Source organism: Equus quagga, chromosome 11, assembly GCF_021613505.1.
Source record: "Equus quagga isolate Etosha38 chromosome 11, UCLA_HA_Equagga_1.0, whole genome shotgun sequence".
NCBI lineage: Eukaryota > Metazoa > Chordata > Mammalia > Perissodactyla > Equidae > Equus > Equus quagga.
Window position 1 is genome coordinate 110,866,682 of NC_060277.1, and position 17,954 is coordinate 110,884,635.

Genomic DNA, 17,954 nt, shown 5'->3' on the forward strand with positions numbered 1-17,954 from the left:
GGACACCCCCAAATTCACATCTACTGGGGATCTGTGAATGCGGGCTTATTTGGGAAAGGGTCTTTGCAGATGTAATTAAGTTAAAGATTTCGAGATGAGGTCATCCTAGATTTAGGATGGGCCCCAAATCCAACGACATCTCCTTAAAAGAGAAAGGCAGAGGGAGATTTGAGACAGACACAGGGAAGCCATGTGACCACGGAGGCAGAGACTGGAATGATGCAGCCGTAAGCCAAGGGACGCCTGGTGCCACCAGAAGCTGGAAGGGACAAAGGTATCTTAGTCCATTTGACCTACTATAACAAAAATACAACAGACTGGGTAGCTTGTAAGCAACACACATTTATTTCTCACAGTCCTGGAGGCTGGAAGTCCAAGACGAAGATGCCGGCAGATTCCATGTCTGGTGAGGACCTGCTCCCTGAGTCATAGAAGGCATCTTCTTGCTGTGTCTTTCCACGGCGGAAGGATGAGGGGGGTCTTGGGGGGGTCTCTTTTACAAGGGCACTAATCACATCATGAGGGCTCCACCCTCGTGACTTAATCACCTCCCAAAGGCCCCACCTCTGAATACCGTCACCTTGAGGATCAGGTTTCAACATATGAATTTGGGGGGGACACAAACAACCAGTCCACGGTGGAAGGATACTGCCCAAGAGCCATCACAGGGAGCGCAGCCCCGCTCACACCTTGATTTCAAACTTCTGGCCTGCAAACCGTGAGGAAATAAATCTCCGTTGTTTTAAGCCACTTGCTCTGTGATAATTTGTTATGGCAGCCACAGGAAGCTAACACAGTGAGTAATTCAAATTTCTCCCCAACAACTACCACCACCGGCATCTACTCTAACTCAGACTTTCCTCATCAGTGCTCCCCACTCCCCTGAAAGCAGAACCCCAACTCACTGCCTCTGGTCTCTGCCCTGTTCCAGGGGACTCGCTGGCCTCTCACCTCCCTACTTCCCAGGGCAGGGGCCCCTCTGGGGGCCCCTCTGTCCCTCTGTCCCCTCCATTCTGGTCTTTTGCCTCCACCCAGCTCTGTCTGCCCCCTCCCCTGCTCTCCTTAACTCCTTCAGCGAACATCTGCCAGCATCAGCTGTGGCCAGACGGCTCTGGACACTCACGATAGAGGAGCAAGGAAAACAGATCCTGTCTTCAGTTAAAATTTTGATATTTTTTCCATAATGGTTTTTGTGGGCATTAATTTCAATTTTTTTAAATATTGCATTCAAATATTATTTCTCTTGATTCCTGGGATTTTTAACGCCCCCTGAAATTTTGCCCCTGAGGGCAAAATTCACTCACCTCACCCTGGTCCCAGCTGCCATAGGTGAGGTCCATGTCCTCCTGAAGGAGATGTGCTAATGAAGGAGGCAGACATCCAAAAGTGCAAGGTCAGGTCAAGGTCAGAGCCAGAGGAACCAAACCAGGGCAAAGAGAGAGGGACTGGGGCTGCTGTGTCGGAGAGGTAGTCAGGGAAGGCTTCTCTGAGGAGGTGATATTTGCACAGAGACCTGAGCGAAGGGAGGGGGGAAGCTGCAAGATGATGCAGGGGAAGAGCATTCTGGGAACAGGAAACAGCAGCTGCAACAGGAACAGCAGCTCCGGGGCAGGAACATGCAAGGAACAGCAAGGAGGCAAGGGCAAGAGGGGCTGGAGCAAGATAGCAGGGGGCACGAGGGAAGTGAGGCTGGAGAGGTGGGCTCTGGACCCAATGGTGCCGGCCCTGTGTGCGCGTGACTGTGCGAAACTGTGGGAGGGTCTTGATGGGGCGGAGAGGGGCCAGCCAAACACCCGGGGAGCGTGTCAGGCACACATTCTCGGAGTCCACGGCTCTTGTTGTCCCTGCGTCACATAAGTGACTTACTTGTGCAAACTTCAGAAGGCTTCCCGCTGCAAAGGGATCGCACAAAACCGGGGCGGACCATCCGACCCCATCTTAGTACAAAAGTGACGTGGACGTGCCGGGTGCGCCCCGGGAAGGCGGCGGGCAGCTGAGCATCCGCACCGAACACCGCCGGCCCGCGTCTGGTGGGAGGGATTGCAGGTGAGTTTTATTCCTTCTTTGTGTGTTTCCTTTTCCCCAAATTCCCCGCAAAGATCACAGATTGCTTTTGTACCCATGCAAAACTCCTGTGAATGCTATTTTTAAGACTATGTCTAAAAATTTAAAGCATTATAAAAGTTTTAGTGCATACAAAAGACATCTGGAAGATTGGTGAGGGTGATGGATGACCGGTGGTGCTCTTTTCTAAATTTTCTGAAATGCAGTTAAAGAATTTTTGTTTTTACGTAACAAAATTATTGTTTTTAGCAATTAACAGTATTTCACATTCTGTCTTTGGACTTAGACAAGGTCAAGGGCTCACTTCGCCACCTGCCCTGAGAGGTCCCTCCCCCCCAGCCCCCCCTCCCCGGCCCCCCCCTCCACCGCAGGTGCACAGGCCCCACATCGGCTGCAGAAAAGGCTGGAAGAGCAGGACTGAGGGGTGGGCTCCTCAGGCCCCTGTGTGACTGGGTGGCCTCTTGGGGACCCTCTGGGCAGTGGGCGTGTCTGTTCCACATGACGGTTCATTCGGAGGCCCCAGGGCTAGGCCGGCCTGCCTGCCCCTGTGTAGTCCTTCAGCACACCCTGCTCCACCCTCCCCTGAGCCCCGGGGGAGAAAGGGACAAGGATCCTCTGATCTTTCCCACTAGGCCTGACTTCCGGACTTGCGTGTTCATCTGCATTGTCCAGTTTTAGCAAGAATCCTGCTCAGTTGGTTTAGCTAGAATCCCCCATCCGATTCCTCGTCCTTCACAAACCTCCCCCGCCCCCAGCCCAGGTGATGTCTGATCCCCCCCCACCCCGGGCTGCCTCCAGCAAGAATCCTGGCAGGTGGGTTTAGCCAGAAGCCGCCTCCCTCCTGGTGTTTCCTCTTAGTAATTTTCCATCCACTGCCCCTACCCTGCTCCTTGGCTGTAAATCCCCGCTTGTCCACACTGTGTTTGGAGTCGAGCCTGGTTCTGTACTCTGGTCTCTTTCCTGTTGAAATAGTCCTGAATAAAGTCTGGTTTGACCACTGTAACTACCGTCCAGCTCTAGTTTTTCTTTGACAAAAGTTACCCCAGGGGGGCGCTGGCTGCTCTCACTTCAAGTTCTTGGTGCACGTCTCTGGAATCTCACACCTTCCTCATCATTCTGCCCAGTTCCACAGCTGAGACCTTCTCAGCTCCCTTCTCTCCTCAACCCCCCTGCACCCCCACCCACCAGCTCCTCAGATAATCAGGTAATGACCTTGACTCATACTTCACTGAGTCAGCCTGGTGCTCTCCACCCCCCATAATGTCTCCCCAGCCACCTCCCCACCTTCCCAAGCAGGTCCTCTAAGGCCACCTCCTTCTCCTTCTGGAGGACTTCGCTCCTGCAATCCTGCCCCCTGCCCCTCGTGCACCCTCGCAGCCTCCTTCGCAAATGCGCTGGCCCCTCTCTCCCCTGACTCCATGTTCCCCATCTCCTCTGTCCCTGTCTCCCTCCCCATCCACTCCTCCACACCCTCCCCCTGCCCCCCCATCAGGCTTCCCTCCCCTCCAGCCATGCTGGGCACACCTTGCCTCTGTCCTCACAGCTCTGGACCCTGCAGCAGTGCTGACACAGCTGGGCAGGCCACCAGGAAAGTCTTCTGGGCAGCTCTAGATTTTGTCCCATCCCCTGACCCCACTCCCTCGCTGGCTCCTCTCTTACCCCTGACCTCAGGGTCAAGCGCTCCAGGGCTCTGGCCTGGCCTCTCTTCTCTTCCCACACTCTCTCCAGTGATCTCATCCAGTCCCAAATTTAAGTCCCAGCCCTGACAGTGTTGTCACGCTTCAGGCTGCAGCATCCAGCTGCCTCCTGGATGCCCCGTGTCTCACGTGGACAAAGCAGAGCTCTTGCTTTTCCTCCCGCCAACACCTGTTCTTCCCAGGCTATTTCCCCCAAGAAAATGGCCACTCCGCTCATCAAACCAAGCAGACCAGAAACCTTGGAGTCACCCTCAGATGTCCTCTCTTCCACCCCCCACGTCGAATCCACCAATAAATCGTGTTGGACCTACTTCAAAAATAAATCCCGGATCTATCACCTCCCACCACCTCCACTACCCCCACCCCCACCCCCGTTCAAGACTCCGTCCTCTCCTCCTGCATCCACCATCTACGCACGCACCGTCCACACGGCCGCCTGGCTGTGATTTCGAAGATGTCACGTCAACTCTCAAACCTGTCCCAGGGAGGAGAGAGAGGTTGTGTATGGTGTGGACACCACAGTGCTCAGGTGGGAGGTAGTCTCAGTTGCACAAAGAGAGGGCTCTTCCAGGAAGGTTCTGGCAAGGACAGGCTTGGAGCAGCCTGGAGGAGGGGGTACCATTTCAATAGGTGGAGATGCTGGGGTGGGGAGGAGAGGACCGCTCCAGAGTGGGGGCGAGTGAGCAAAGGCCCGAAGCTGGAGAAAGTCAGATCTGTGATGGAGAATGACTAACAGTTTGGACTTGCCAAGTAAGATGAGGGATGTATGTTGGTGCCAGACTGTGGGCTCTCAATGGCTGAGGATCCCAGACTGTCTCTGTGAGGTAATCTGGAACCACTGGAGATTCTGGAACAGGAACAGGGCCACTTTTGTCCCCAGCAGACTGAGCTGGCGTCCACGTGAAGGACGGACTGGAGAAGGTGGGGAGGCGGCTTCGGAGTCAGGCCAGAAGCAACAGGGCAGCTGAAGAAAAGGTCAGATATGGGGGCTGCGCCCATAGGACTGGGGGCTGTGGGGCGGGGGTTTCGAGTGTGGGAGAGAGCACCTAAGACCAAGAAGTTGAAGCTGACAGGAAGTCATCTGGGGATGATGTCTCTGTCCTTTAGGCCCTTGGTGCTAGTACTGTAGCAGTAGCCATGTTCCGTACCATGTGGCCATGGCTGATTGGACCTCACCCAGGGCAGCAGTAGCTTGTATGGTGGCCTCAGATGAGAGCCTTGTCCACCCACAGACACTGAGAAAGGCTGGATGACACAGCGTCTCTGTGTGGAGTTTGGGAACTGGTTACTCAGTGGTGGGAAGAAGTGGAAGGCTGAGAAGCTGGGCGGAGAGGAGTGGAGTCTCAGAGCCTGTGCACGCTGCGGTGGGGGGTGCCTAGCCTCGCGGCTGAGGCTCGGGAGATGACCGGGCCTGGAGCCGCACTCGCCTAGTCCACCCTCCAGTTCCCAGGCTCCTGGGCGGCTGCCCGGGGCCGGTCCTTCCAGCGAGCCTGGGCCCTGTGGTTCTTCCTGATCCCAGAGGCCTGACTCACGTATTCCAAGCATGAACTTGACGATGCAGTGCATGAACTTGACGATACAGCCCCCTGCACTTTGGGAGCCTCAGTGGGCTTCTGTTCCTGCCACCAGAAGCTTCTGAGCTCCTGTCGCCAACCCTAAGGGACTGCCCAAGTCCAAACTGGTGAGATAAATTCTTTTACCAAAGATATGAAATGAGCCACAATGAAACCCACGGCCCTGGTAGGTGTGGCTGGGGGACTTCCTTGAGGTCAAAAATGAGGGTTTTTCCGCTGGGGTCCCTCAAACAGGATATACTGGGAAACAGCCTGGAATAGGGTGAAGTGGGTGAGGCTCTTGGCTGGGGCACAAAATTTAAGGGGGATGGTAATCAAGAGAAATAATATTTAAACACAATATTTTAAAAAATCTGTATTAAAACAAAAATATCCATGATGAACAAAAAAAAAAATCGAAATTTTAAACAAAGACAGGCTGTTGTTTGTTTTAATGATTCCACGTGGCTCTGGTGTCCCAAATCGAGTTTATAGTTGTTGACAAAGGCGAGCCAACAGCCTGGGAAATGTGGGGCTTTATGTACAGTCATTTTAAAAATAGAGCATTTATTTTTTTTCTCCTTGGCTCAAAACACGGGAGGATATTTTCGTAAGTATGTAAGGGGCGCACACTGTCCCCCTGTGCCTCAGGCTGCGTTACGGGAGCTCCCCGCTTTGAAGCCAGGGAGGAAGGTCGCCCCCAGGCAGCCGAGCAGGCAGGTACCTTCTCCCGCGCCGCGGCCCGGGCTCCCCGGGTGCGGTTCCCGCCACGGCCAGCAGGGGTCGCTGTGGGGCTGCGCGGCCGGGGCCGTCTGGCCGGGAAGGACCCGCAGCCTCCGCACCCCCGTTGCTGACACCCCAGCGCGAGCACGCCACGGGGAGCTGACCCAGTTGCTCAGCTCTTCGGTGACAAGGCTATCCCTGAGTGTAGAGCACAAAACAAAACCCCAGACATTGCTTCCCTACCCCGTAGCCCCCTGCGCCTGGCCTGCCCCCCAACGGAGGACACCTGAGCCCTGCCCAGCATCCCCTCTGGTTGGACCTCATCCCCCATCTCCTCAAGCAGCTTCGCTAGCCCAGGTTCGGGGTGAATCGCTGATTGCCAATGCCCTCTCTCTAGGAGGGGAGTGGAGAGAACCTTTCTCAAGGGCTGCATACCAAAACGATTCCAGTTTTGCCTGCTTCAGAAGCTTGTTCACCACTCTGAAGCCAAGTGAAGGGAAATGGGGAGGGGGTCTCTCTTCCCAGAGACCACCCCTTGCCCCCGACCACAGATGCCCCTTCTCTTCTCACAGTCCCTGTGGCCCCACAGCCCCACCCACTCTGGCTCCTGCTTGGCCTGAGCTCACCAGAGGCCATGATGCCCAGGACCTGGCAGGACCCCCGGGTTGCTTCCACCTCCCTTTCCTTTGCCCTCTGCCTCCTGAGACTGCCCTCGTTCATTCACCTCCCTTCCTCTTTCCTTCTCTGCCCCTTCTCTTTCAAGACTCACGGCTCATCTTGGCCCAGTCCAGCCTCCCCCCCAATTCGCTCTTCCAGCGGCCTGACGGTCACTCTGTCCTGAGCACTCCCACATCCCCAGCATAGTGGCATACATCCTTCTCCTCCTGGTATCTGCTTTGCAAGGCAGGCCTCATGTTCACCTTATTTTAAATTAGAGGCAACCGTGGCTCAGAAAGGCTGAGTGACTTGCCCAAGGTCACACAGTATTAGGAGACAGTCTGACTCCAGAGCCTGGCACTGTATCTTGCAGCGCTGCCCCCTGGAAGGGCCCTGGCTGTACTGTCCTCTCCACTCTGCACTTATGTCTCAGTTTGCACAGCTTACTCTTGGCCCCGTGTACTGGTTGCTTTCTAAGAGTGGTATTTATTTATTCTTTGGATTTCTAGCCAGCATCTTTGCTGTGCCAGGCCCAGGAGATGAACGCGCAGCCTGCATTCAAGTTCACGGTCTGGGAGACAAGACTTTTCCTGTGTGTCAGCTGAATCTTCCCAGGCAGCCGAGAGCCCTCCCAAGGGGCAGAGGCTGCTTCCTGCTTTTCCTGCAGCCAGGGGGCGGTGACCTCCTGGGGGTGGTGACCTCCGGGTCCTTCTTCCAGGAGTTGATGCTGCTGACTCTCGCCTCCATCGTGGGTGGTGACCTCCTGGTCCTTCCTCCAGGAGTTGATGCTGCTGACTCTTGCCTCCCTCGTGGGTGGGGGCTGGGCAGACCTGGCCTGAGGCTGTAGGGTGCAGGATAGAGGGCTTGGGAGTCGGGGTCTGGGAGCTGAGAGCTCAGGGAAGATGTTGGGGATAGAGGCTGGTAAGAGCATACTTCCTTTCTCAAACACGCAGGGGCTGACCCACCACACATAACTTGAGTAGCAGGCCGGCACTTAGCTCTCCAGGTGGTGGACGCCCAGTGCCAGGTCTACAAGGCCGAGGCCCCATCCTTGGCTCTCACTAGATCACTGGACAAGCAGGGCCCTTCCTTTTGAACATCTCTCCCTTGACTCCCCCCTCACTTATTCTATCCTCACCAGGGAGGAGATTTCCAGAACGAAAGACTAAAAGCCCCCTGACTTTTTTTTTTTTTTAAAGATTTTATTTTTTCCTTTTTCTCCCCAAAGCCCCCCGGTACATAGTTGTGTATTCTTCGTTGTGGGTTCCTCTAGTTGTGGCATGTGGGACGCTGCCTCAGCGTGGTCTGACGAGCAGTGCCATGTCCGCGCCCAGGATTCGAACCGACGAAACACTGGGCCGCCTGCAGCGGAGCGCGCGAACTTAACCACTCGGCCACGGGGCCAGCCCCCGCCCCTGACTTTTTTTAACAAGCACAGACACCCTTCCTGCCTCACCGGCCCAGCTTCCAGTTCCCAGCCCTGCGCTCCTGATTAAACAGGCGAGGCCCACCACAGTCGTAAGCCCCAACTCAGAGGGGCCCAGGAACAGAAGGGGGCCCTTGCAGGAGAGGGCTTTCAGGAAAAGGCCTGAGCTCTGAACAAAGAGGGGGAGACAGAGGCGAGGGGCAGGTGGCAGGAAAAGACCAAACACACAGAACAGGAAGAATGAGTCTGTTTAATGACAGCGGCTGGGTCTGGTTACAAACATCAGAAACTACAAAAGGAGGACAGGCAGTTACCGGGATGGCTGCACGGAGACAGTACAGGAGGGGACACAGGCACAGTAGCCACAGCAGCAAAACATCCTTGAGGATGATACACGTGACCAAGGGGCACACACAGGGGTCCCCAGCAACGCTGACCCAGATGTATGGACAGGACCAACCGCCAGCCAGGAGGGGCAAGTGAGGAAAGGCCCTGGGCCCCCAGAGCTCCAGGATGAGATGGAGGCATCTGGTCCTGTCATCTTTGCCCTGCTGAAGAGCAGCCTGGATCCCCCTTCCCACAGGGGCTGTCTTAGTGGCCAAGGCAGATGGGGCTGGCACTGGAGGTCTCTTTACCATGGTCCCTCCTCAGCGCAGTCATCCTGTCCAGAACTTCTGGCCCCCTCTGTCTGCCCTTGCCCATTTTGGGGCAAGTCAAGGACCTACATCCTTTTGGAGGGGGCAGAGGTGGGGAGAGGCAAACACTTTTTGCCTGGAAGTGGAAAGCAGGAATGTGGAGAGCTGGTCAGAGAGAAAGGGCTGGGCTTTGCTGGCAAGCTGGGTCACCCCAACCCTGCCCACAGGCCCGGATCCTCTCTGTGCTGATATGGGAGCCCCATCTCTGCCAGAATATTCTGTCCTCTGCCCAGAAGCATGACCAGGACCCCTCCCTTCCCCACACGCATATGGGCAGAACTGAGGCTTCACAGGTGCCTCTGGGCCCTGCAGATAGACATTATAGATATGTACGTGTATATATATATATGTATTTATATATAGATTGTATATAGAATATATCTGTATATACGGTAGATGTGTGTGTGATACTCTAGATAGGTGGTGTGGAGACCCGCATGCTGGTCGGGCAGATAGAAACGGGGCTGCTTTACTTCCGGACTCACAGACCTGTCCCGATTCCTGCCAGCCGCTCAGCCAGGTCCCTAACCGTGAGTAGAAAAGCTAAGCAGAGTGGGCCTGGCTCTTCAAGGAGGAAGGTTCCCCCACCCAGCAGGCCACCTGCCGCCGAGCTGGGGTCAGCATCCAGGCAGCCAGCGCCACCTCCCGGCGGCTGCAGGGGGACTGTGGCAGCGGCAGAGGCAGCTTCTTCCTGGGAAGACGAGTCAGGGATTCCTCCAGCTTCCTTGGCACCCAGAAATGGAGGGTCAAGGAGGGTCTTCAGAACTCGGCCTTCTGCTCAAGGTGCTGCCAGGGAGGGGGGAGGAGAGAGGGAGTCCTATGGCCCTGAGGAGGGCAGCGTGGGCGGTGGGCTGTGGATGAGATGGAGATGGAGGTAACAGGTTACAAGGGGCACGGAGGGACCCGGGATCCTGGCTGGGAGGGGAGAAGGGGAGGGAACGGCAAGGCAGCACCCTCTCTGCCAGCTACCCGGTGCAGAGCAGTTGAAAGCAACCCACTAGACCAAGTTCCAATTCCCCTTCTGCTAGGAACCTGCTGTGTGACTTCAGGCAAGCTATTTGGCCCCTCTGAACCCCAGATCTTTTTCTCTAAAATGTGAATAATGTCTGCCTCGCCTACCTCTGTGAGAATTCTATGACATCAACTATGTGAAAGCGTTTCACAAACTGCCAAAAGCCGTACAAATGTGAGCTCTTTTTCTATTAATTCTGAGACCCATGCACTCTGGTTGGCCTGTCTGGGTACCCCTTCCGGCCACCCACAGGCATTCTCAGCACATGCAGCGCCCCCAACCTCCCAATTCCCTGACCCACAAAAACACACACAGCCCCCTAAGCAGAGACAGTTCAGTAAACAGTGGCATCTGGCCCACCACTGCTCCCCTGATAAGAGAAGTCGGAGGGAGACCTTCCAGAACTCTGCTCTGTAACCCTCTCCACCCTCTGAGCCCATTTGGACCTTGGCAGCAAGTCGGGTCTGCAGGCCTAGGGAGATATGCCTTCTTCGGGGCCACACCGTGCCCTCAGGGGGACCAGGGGGTGGGAGAGAGTGCAAAGGGATGAGGGGACGATCCCCACGACGTCACAGCTGGGGGGTAACCCAAATGCCAGGTGCCTAGGCCCCGGTGGGAGCAGGGCCCCAGCCAGTCCCTACCCACTGTTGCCCATCTCCATTCAGTCCACAAGAGCAGAAATGAGCAGAGGAGAAGATTTCATCGGTTTCCTAATGTTTGGGGTTTGGCGAGATTTAAGTCCCAGGGGTCCAGCTGGGGCAAGAGAGGGGAGGGGATGGGGCTTCGTGTCGGGAAACGTTGTCCATGTGTTTCTGATTCACTGGGGCTTGTGCCGGCCAGCTCTCTCTCTCACCAGTCCCTCTAGGCCCCTGTAAAAAAGCCCTTTTCTCTAGAAGCAGGAAGTCTTGTCTCCTGGCTGTAAACAAACTCATCTTTGGCGGCAGAGCCTGCCTGGGGAGAGGCGTGGGAGGGCAAGCCCCCTTCCCCCCACTGACCCCTCCCTGGCCCCTCTGGCTGCTTCCGGCAGCCATCCCGGCTCTGCCAGCGCCTCCTCGGGCAGGTAAAAATCTCCTGCCTGCTTCCCATCCACCCCGGGGTCCGGGCAGGTCAGGGCCCAGCTGCGTACATCTGGCGTCGCTGCCTGGCTGCAGCCAGCAGTTCCTGGGACTCTGCTCTCCTGGGGTGGTGCCGATGCGGGGGAAGGGAGCAGGAGCAAGCCGGGCCCAGTGTGGTCAGCGGCAGGAAGGTCAGGAGGCCTGGCCTCCCAGGGCTGCCCTCAGGGGACCTCCTCCGCAGAGCTGCATGAAGCAAGGCCTATGGCAGGCGGTCGGCAGCCTCCGCGGGCCAGCTGCAAGCCCGGGAAGGAGACCCGCCTTTTCCATGGGAAACTGCTGGGAATGTTTCTCTACAAACGCGTGTCCAGAGCTGCTGGCTGACCCCTGCTTCCCACTCCCGCCTCTGCTTCTTTCTCTCCTTCCTACTCCAGCCCTGCCTCCCCCCTCCATTGAGCTCCCAGAGCCAGCCGCCCCTTGGGGGCCCAGGGAGGCCGGAGTGTTCCCAGCCGCCATGTCTGGGGGCCAGCCCTCCCCTCGTCCTCTGAGTCACTGAGGCTGGCCACCCTCCTTGAGCCCATCTTCCGGGCCCTCACTCCAGAACTGGGAACCCGGCCTCCGGGGTCAGCCCAGAAGTAACCGCCCTTGCTGGTGTGCGTGAGAGTGACGCCCCCGCAGACCCCGGGTGGGCTCGTGCATGTGCACACATGTGCACATGTCCTTGTGATGCTCCTGGCTCCAGCCTGTTGAGGCAGAGGTGGGAGGGAGCACTGGTCAGCATTAGATGAAAAACAGCCCCATGTGATTGATACCCAGGGAGGAAGTGGCCGGAGCTGGCCTGGGCTGCCTCTGGGCCCGATTAGCCAGCCTTCCCGCCAGCAACCTTCGGCGCCTCTCTGCCGGGGCGGCCACAGTCTTGGGGTGCTCTGAGCACTCCCTTGTTCTAGAGAACGGGATGGCCCTGTCCCAGGGCTCGCAGCTCTGTGTGGATGGGAGTGGGGCCCCTGGGTCTTTTCCTATGGTGCCAGACCCCAGACCCAGCCTGCTGGAAGTGTTCCTGCCCTGGCAGTCAGCCCCTGGGCCCCGGGAGAGATAGGAGACCAGGACAGGGGAGGACACGGCAGGGAGCTGCCCGGCCCACCCTCACCCCTCCTCACATGGTGGCGTTGGGGACCTGCTGTACCCAGCCCACTTCCTTGTAGGCAGCTGTCACGTGGCTGTAGATGAGGCTGCGGAGCTTGGCCCAGGCTCTCTGCGTCTCAGCTGGGAAGTCATCGGCAAATTCCTCAGCGATCACCTCCAGAATAACCCCAGAGAGGATCTGGGGGCAGAGGGAGGAAGGAGGAGTAAATGCCTGGGTGCCTGCCCCCAACAGCAGCCCCTGCATCCCTTCTATCTGGTGTTTGGCCAAAGGGACCCTTCATGACAGAACGGCCCAGCAGCTTTGGGAACCAAACGCCCTCAAGACAAAAGCTGCCCTGGACCCAGCCCCCCCACCCTGCTGCCTGTCCCTGTCACAGCCACGCCAGGGGAAGAAGCTGGGTGGCCCAGTGGTCTCTTCTGACTGCAGGTGGCTGTAGTGAGTGGGCCCTGGGGGGCTCTGGGGTGGAGCAGGGTGGGCGGTGGGCTGGCGGCACCCACCGGGTGACATACCTTGAAGTACACGGGCTCCACCTTGTGCTTGAGGGCATGGGCTTTGCCCACGAGGGCGAGCACAGAGGACACCTTCTCGGGGTCGTGCAGGTTCTCCACAACAGTGTTGAGGGCCCCCATGACCCGGCAGGCGTGCTTCCGCAGCTGGGGGCTCCGTTCCATTTCCAGGGGCTCTTCCATGTGCTTGAACTGGCTGAAGTACTGCTTGGCCGACGGGAAGTTCACAAAGAACCTGGCAGGAGGGAGGTGGGGGACGCTGAAGCAGGGGGCTGCCTTGGGCCCCACCCTGAAGTGGCCAGGACAATGTGGGGGTTCGGGGGTGGGAGAGGCAGGACCCAGTCCCACCCACACCCCCACCCACACCACAATCATTGTTTTCATCACTGTGTGTAGCTGTCCTTAACACAGACCCTCCCTCTGGCCGAGCTGGCTTCCCACAGCCCCCTCCCCAGGTCCCGGCCGTTTCTATCCACCAGGCTTGCTCAGGCTTGCAGCTTCGTCTCCAGGCCTCTGCCTTCCGTACTTCTTGCCTCCTTTCCAAACCTGACACACCCTTCAAAGCCTGCTGCAGTCACAGCCGAGAGGCTAAGAGCTTCAGTTCTGGAATCACGGGCTGGTGTGACCTTAGGCAAGTTATTTAACTTTTCTGAGCCTCAGTTTCCTCATCCGTGAAATCGCATCATCGTTCCTATCTTGTTGTAAGTTGCTGTGGGTTGTTGCAAGGATGAAATGAGAAACTGCACGTGGAGTCCTCAGCACGGTATGGACACTGGGGTGTCAGTAATGGCTGGCCTTTATTATGATACAGTTAGGGCTCTCTTTAGAAACAAAGTAAGGGTCACCCAGCCTCCTAGAGAAGAAACGAGACTTGGTCCTTCTCTTCCAGGCTCAGTCTCTTCCCTCTTCGCTACCCTGCTTCCCTCCTCAGCCGGCAGCAACTATAGAATGATTGATTTAATTAAAGATACTGATTGATCGGACCTGCCTGGTGTGGTTCTGTAATTACTTCGGGCCAGTACATCTCACCTCTCCGACCAGCCTGTGCACTTCTTGGGACAGACTCAGGTCTTTATAGCTCTCCTCCTCCCCTCTCCAGTTTATCTGAAACTGTCTAATTCCCCCAAATATCACTTTCATTAGGTGACTCTCGTGCTCAAAAACATTCAGTGGCTCCCCATTGTCTACCATCAAAGTCAAAACTCCTTACCCTGGCAGTCCAGGCCTCTAAAACTGTCCCACACCCACTTCTCCACCATCATGTCCACACTCCCCCCTACACGTGACCCATCTCGCTCCAGCCAACAGCTTCACTCACCATTGGTAAAACATTCCTCGGGCATGCTAGCCGTCCTTTCCTCCCGGTGGAAGGCCTTCCTTGCTCTTGCCCATAACAGCCTTGCCTCTCCTTGAGCACCCAGGCTGGCCCAGGGCTACTGCTTTCCCCTCCAGGCCATTCGTGGGTTCCCTGCCACCATCTACTGCTTCTTCCCTCTCTGCCTGTTGGACTGGGTTGTGGGACCCAACCAAGCCCAGGTCTCACGGAGCCTCTGCCCCATCGCCTGGCCCCGGGCCCTGCTGTTTACAGGATGATGTGATGACATCTGCACTCCCTCTTCTAGCTGGGGCTGGATGTCACGGGACGTCCACGCAGACTCGATCAAACTTACGAACTGAAGCCTCAGGAAATGTGTGGAATGTCTGGGACCTACTTTTTCAGGTTGTTTCACACCTTTGGAGTGTCCCCCTTTCTGATACCAGAGAGAGCTGAGAATTTGCCAAAACAGCCCTTTGGCCAGGCGTTGAGTCTCAGAACTGAGAGCTGGAACACATGCAGAAAGAGCATCTGGCCCAGGCCATCCGTCTGGGTGACAAAGGTGCTGTGGCAGGGGAGTGACCAGGACACAGTCCATGTGGAGACCCAGGAGGGCCCCACTAGGAGGCCAAGTGTGACCTTGGGCAAACCACTTCACAGCCTCCTGTCTGCAGAAATGTGAGAGGAGTCCCTCCCGCTCGCTGCTTCACAGGTATACTGGTGAGGATAAATGAGGTGAGGAGTCTGCAAATACACTGGGTTTTGTGGAGAAGCGCTGTAATGAGGGACAAATGTGAAAAACCCAATCCGGACTTAAATGAGGATCTCAGACTTCGGGGGTTTTACACTGAAATAAAAATACTGATTTCTATTTGCCTGGTGCGTTACAATGTGCAGAGCATGTCCACCTGTTACTTCATTTAATTGCCAAAACTAAGCAGGTACTATACCCATTTTACTGATGAGGAAAGAACAGGGAACACTTACTGAGCACTTACTATATGATCTCATTAGTCCCTGCAACGCTCTCCTGAGGGTGGCACTGCTTTTGTCTACACATTCTGGATTAGGAATTGATGCCCAAGGTTGCCCAGCAAAGTAGGCGGTGGGGCCAGGAAGGAGCCCAGACCACCCTTACTTGATGGCTTCCTGCCAGTCTCCTGCCCGGACACCCAGCTCCAGGTTATGGCCCTGAGGAATGACAGACCCAGGGAGTCTCTCTCCTGGACCGGGGGAGTCTAGGGGCCATGCGCTCTGCTCCTCCCGCCTGGCTTCTCTCCCAGCCCCTTCGTGTTTACTCCTGACCCACCCAAGCCAGGCCTGTGCTGCCAGGGAGAAGCCTCAGCAGCCAGCCTTGGGAGTTCCTCAGCTCCCAGAGGCATCCAGGCTTCCAGGAGAGCCTGAAATAGGCTTGTCTGAGTGTGAGGGGGAAGGCAGCAGAGTTACAACCGGGAGGGGAGCCTTCCTAGAGCACGGGTGTTCCCTCTGGGTCTCCTCCCCGGCAGGGAGTGGAGGTGTGGGTCTAGCTCAGACCCACGGGCAGCTCCACCACCACCACCACCATCGTGGCTGCTGACTCCTCCATGGGGGGTGGGGGATGGGGGGTGCGGGTGCGGCTGGCCTCAGCCCAGTAGGGAGAGAGGAGGTGAGAGTGATGGGTCAGAGGGCTTGTGCCTCAGGCTCTCACTGGGGCCTGTCCTCGTAGATGTGTGTGTGAAGATAGGTGGGAGTTGCAACCAAACTGAGGGGCAGAGGATCTGGGGAGTGGCCTTTGGGACTGCAGAGAAGCTTATCTTTCCCTTACCCCCAATTTAACGCTCCCCTCACCAACTGGTCAGGTCCTGGGACAGGAAGAGGAGAAACAGGAAAGGAAGGCTGGTGTGACTTGGGGCTGGCCTGGAGGAGCTGAGCCGGCTCTGGCTGGGTTCTCCCCCACTGGGCCAGGCTGGGCTCAGGCTAACACACAGGTGCGGTCAGGTGAAGTGTGAGGTTATCAGCAGGCCAGATCTAATTGCTATCTCAGGCCTGATGCCTCCCCCAGCCCACACCCAGCCCCCTCTAAGAGTCAGGAATAGGGAACTAGAGAGGAGCAGAGAGAGAAAGAAGACCTGCTGAAAGCTCAGACTCTCCAGAAACAGCTCTGCCCTCAGTGTTCAGTTCCTTCCTCTGTATCCCCCATTCCTGGGGAGGTTGGATGGTGCCCCAGGAGCCAGATCTTGGACACATCTCCTACATGTCCTCATTGACAAATGACAGGGTTTGGGACAGAAAATCTCCCAGGTCCTGTGGACTCTGCCTCCTTTCCTCTTGGTGACCTATATGCACACCTGGGTGCATCCCGAGGCCTGGCACACCTGTGTGTGCCAACACACGGCTGACAGCAGCACTCGAGGGATGCAGTCTGGCGCATCTGTGACTCCACTACCCACCGGGAGCTTGTGTGGGTGCTCGCTCGTGCGGATCTGCGTCTCCCAACGTCTGATGGCTGTGGGATTTGAAATCCCCTCTTAGCTTCCCCGTCACCCCTGGCTGTGTTTCTGGGCCTGGGAGCTGCCAAAATAGCTGCCCCTTCCTCAGGAATCGTCCTGAAACTCCTCAAGAGTGCTGCTTGTTCTTTTTCCTCCAAAATCTGTTTCTAAGTTAGAATCAGGGTGTCTCACTATGGAGCTTGGTAGAAGGGAGAGAGTATGGGGGAGAAAGAGGAGCCAGAGATGGGGCCAGGCCTGGGAGACAGCCGTGCACTTCAACTGTCCTTTCCACAAGCGAGGTTTCACCCGTCTTCAAATAGTAAGATTGCCCTGCTCTGTCCTAGATTTGACAGCTTGCCTCTGCCGAGGACAGGGGGTTGAGCGCGAGTGTGGTCTGGGGCCTCTCTGCCCGCACCCCCAGGGACCAGCACACATGGGAAGAGAGCATCGATGTGTAGCTATAGTCCGTTACTAGCTTGTAGGGCTTCGGGACATCAACATTAACCACAGGAACGGTGTATGTGTACCAGTGTGGAGGTGTGAATCACAACACTGCCTCTGTGTGTGTGTCCCTTGGGGGCATCTGGTGCCTGAATGACACATGGCCTTTCCTGTCCAGGTGGAGTTTCAGGGTGGGGCCCTGTCTCCTGAAGCATCTCTCTTTCCCTCCACCAAACTGGGCAGGGATTGTATCCTAGGGACCGTCTGCTTCTCCACTCACCTGTGTCTGGCCCTGAGCTGCCTGCTGGCCCACCTACCTGGGGCAGGAAGCAGCCAGCTGGGAAACTGGACCTCAGCATCTACTCCTTCTGAGCTCCATTCTCTCGCCCTTTGCTCTGTGCTTCGAAGGGGCTTTGACTATGGAAAGGGGTTGAGATGGAGACAGTGGTCTGCTCCTCTTTGTCCCCCTTCCTGGCTGAGCCTCAGTGTTTCTGTCTCTGAAATGGGGAGTCCCCTCTGCCCCCATGTGAAGGGCTGGTAAGATGTGTGTCCACGACAGCTTGGCTGGGGTCGCTGGTGAGGAAGGCATGGCTGGCTGAGCACGGAGTTCTGAGGCCGGGGAGAGGCGGGGGACGGAGGTGCCTTCCTTCTGCGTCTGGCTCATAGTTCCTCGTGAGCCCCGCGCCCAAAGCCAGGCAGGGCTCAGCTAGGGTTTCACCCACCCTAAGGCGCCCCACGCTGCCCGCGCCGCCGCCAGCCCGGCCCCAATCACGGCTGGGGAGGTGGCGCCGGAGCTCGGACCCGGGCCGAGCCCGCCCCTGCCCGGAGCCGCTGCCGCCCTCCCTCCCCCGGGCCCGGCCAAGCCGGGGCGACACCTACCTCACCAGGATGGCCACCCCCACGTCCTCGCAGTTGGCATAGAGCCGGGCCCACGTAGCCTGCACCGCCTTCCTCTCCGCCTCGGACAGCTCCTCGCTCCGCTCCCTGCGCTCAATCTCCATCTCGCCCGGCACTTTCTCCATGAGCAGCTCCAAGCCCAGCCCGGCTTCGCTCGGTGGCGGCGGGGCGCGGGGAGCCGGGGCCGGCTGCGCGCGCGGCGGGCGGGCGAGCGAGGGGTAGAGCGCGCCGGAGGGAGGGAGCGTGTCTGTCTGTGCGCGCCGGGTGTGTGTATGTGTGTGTGTGTGTGTGTGTGTGTGTGTGT

General features: G+C 57.2%; 1 protein-coding gene and 1 long non-coding RNA gene across 2 annotated transcripts; both read right to left on the bottom strand.

Moving 5' to 3' along the window:
* Window positions 1-393: 393 nt before the first annotated feature.
* Window positions 394-2,005, bottom strand: LOC124246569 (uncharacterized). Its single transcript, XR_006890532.1, has 3 exons — window positions 1,867-2,005; window positions 1,305-1,360; window positions 394-709 (listed from the first exon to the last, which is right to left on the bottom strand). It is a non-coding gene; the product is annotated as an uncharacterized LOC124246569 (long non-coding RNA).
* Window positions 2,006-8,351: 6,346 nt separating this feature from the next.
* CYGB (cytoglobin) lies at window positions 8,352-17,931 on the bottom strand. The gene is made up of 4 exons (XM_046675384.1): window positions 17,633-17,931; window positions 12,533-12,764; window positions 12,037-12,200; window positions 8,352-9,666 (listed from the first exon to the last, which is right to left on the bottom strand). Exons 1-4 carry the CDS (start codon window positions 17,773-17,775, stop codon window positions 9,633-9,635), a joined length of 573 nt encoding a protein of 190 aa, XP_046531340.1. The 5' UTR covers window positions 17,776-17,931; the 3' UTR covers window positions 8,352-9,632.
* Window positions 17,932-17,954: the final 23 nt, after the last annotated feature.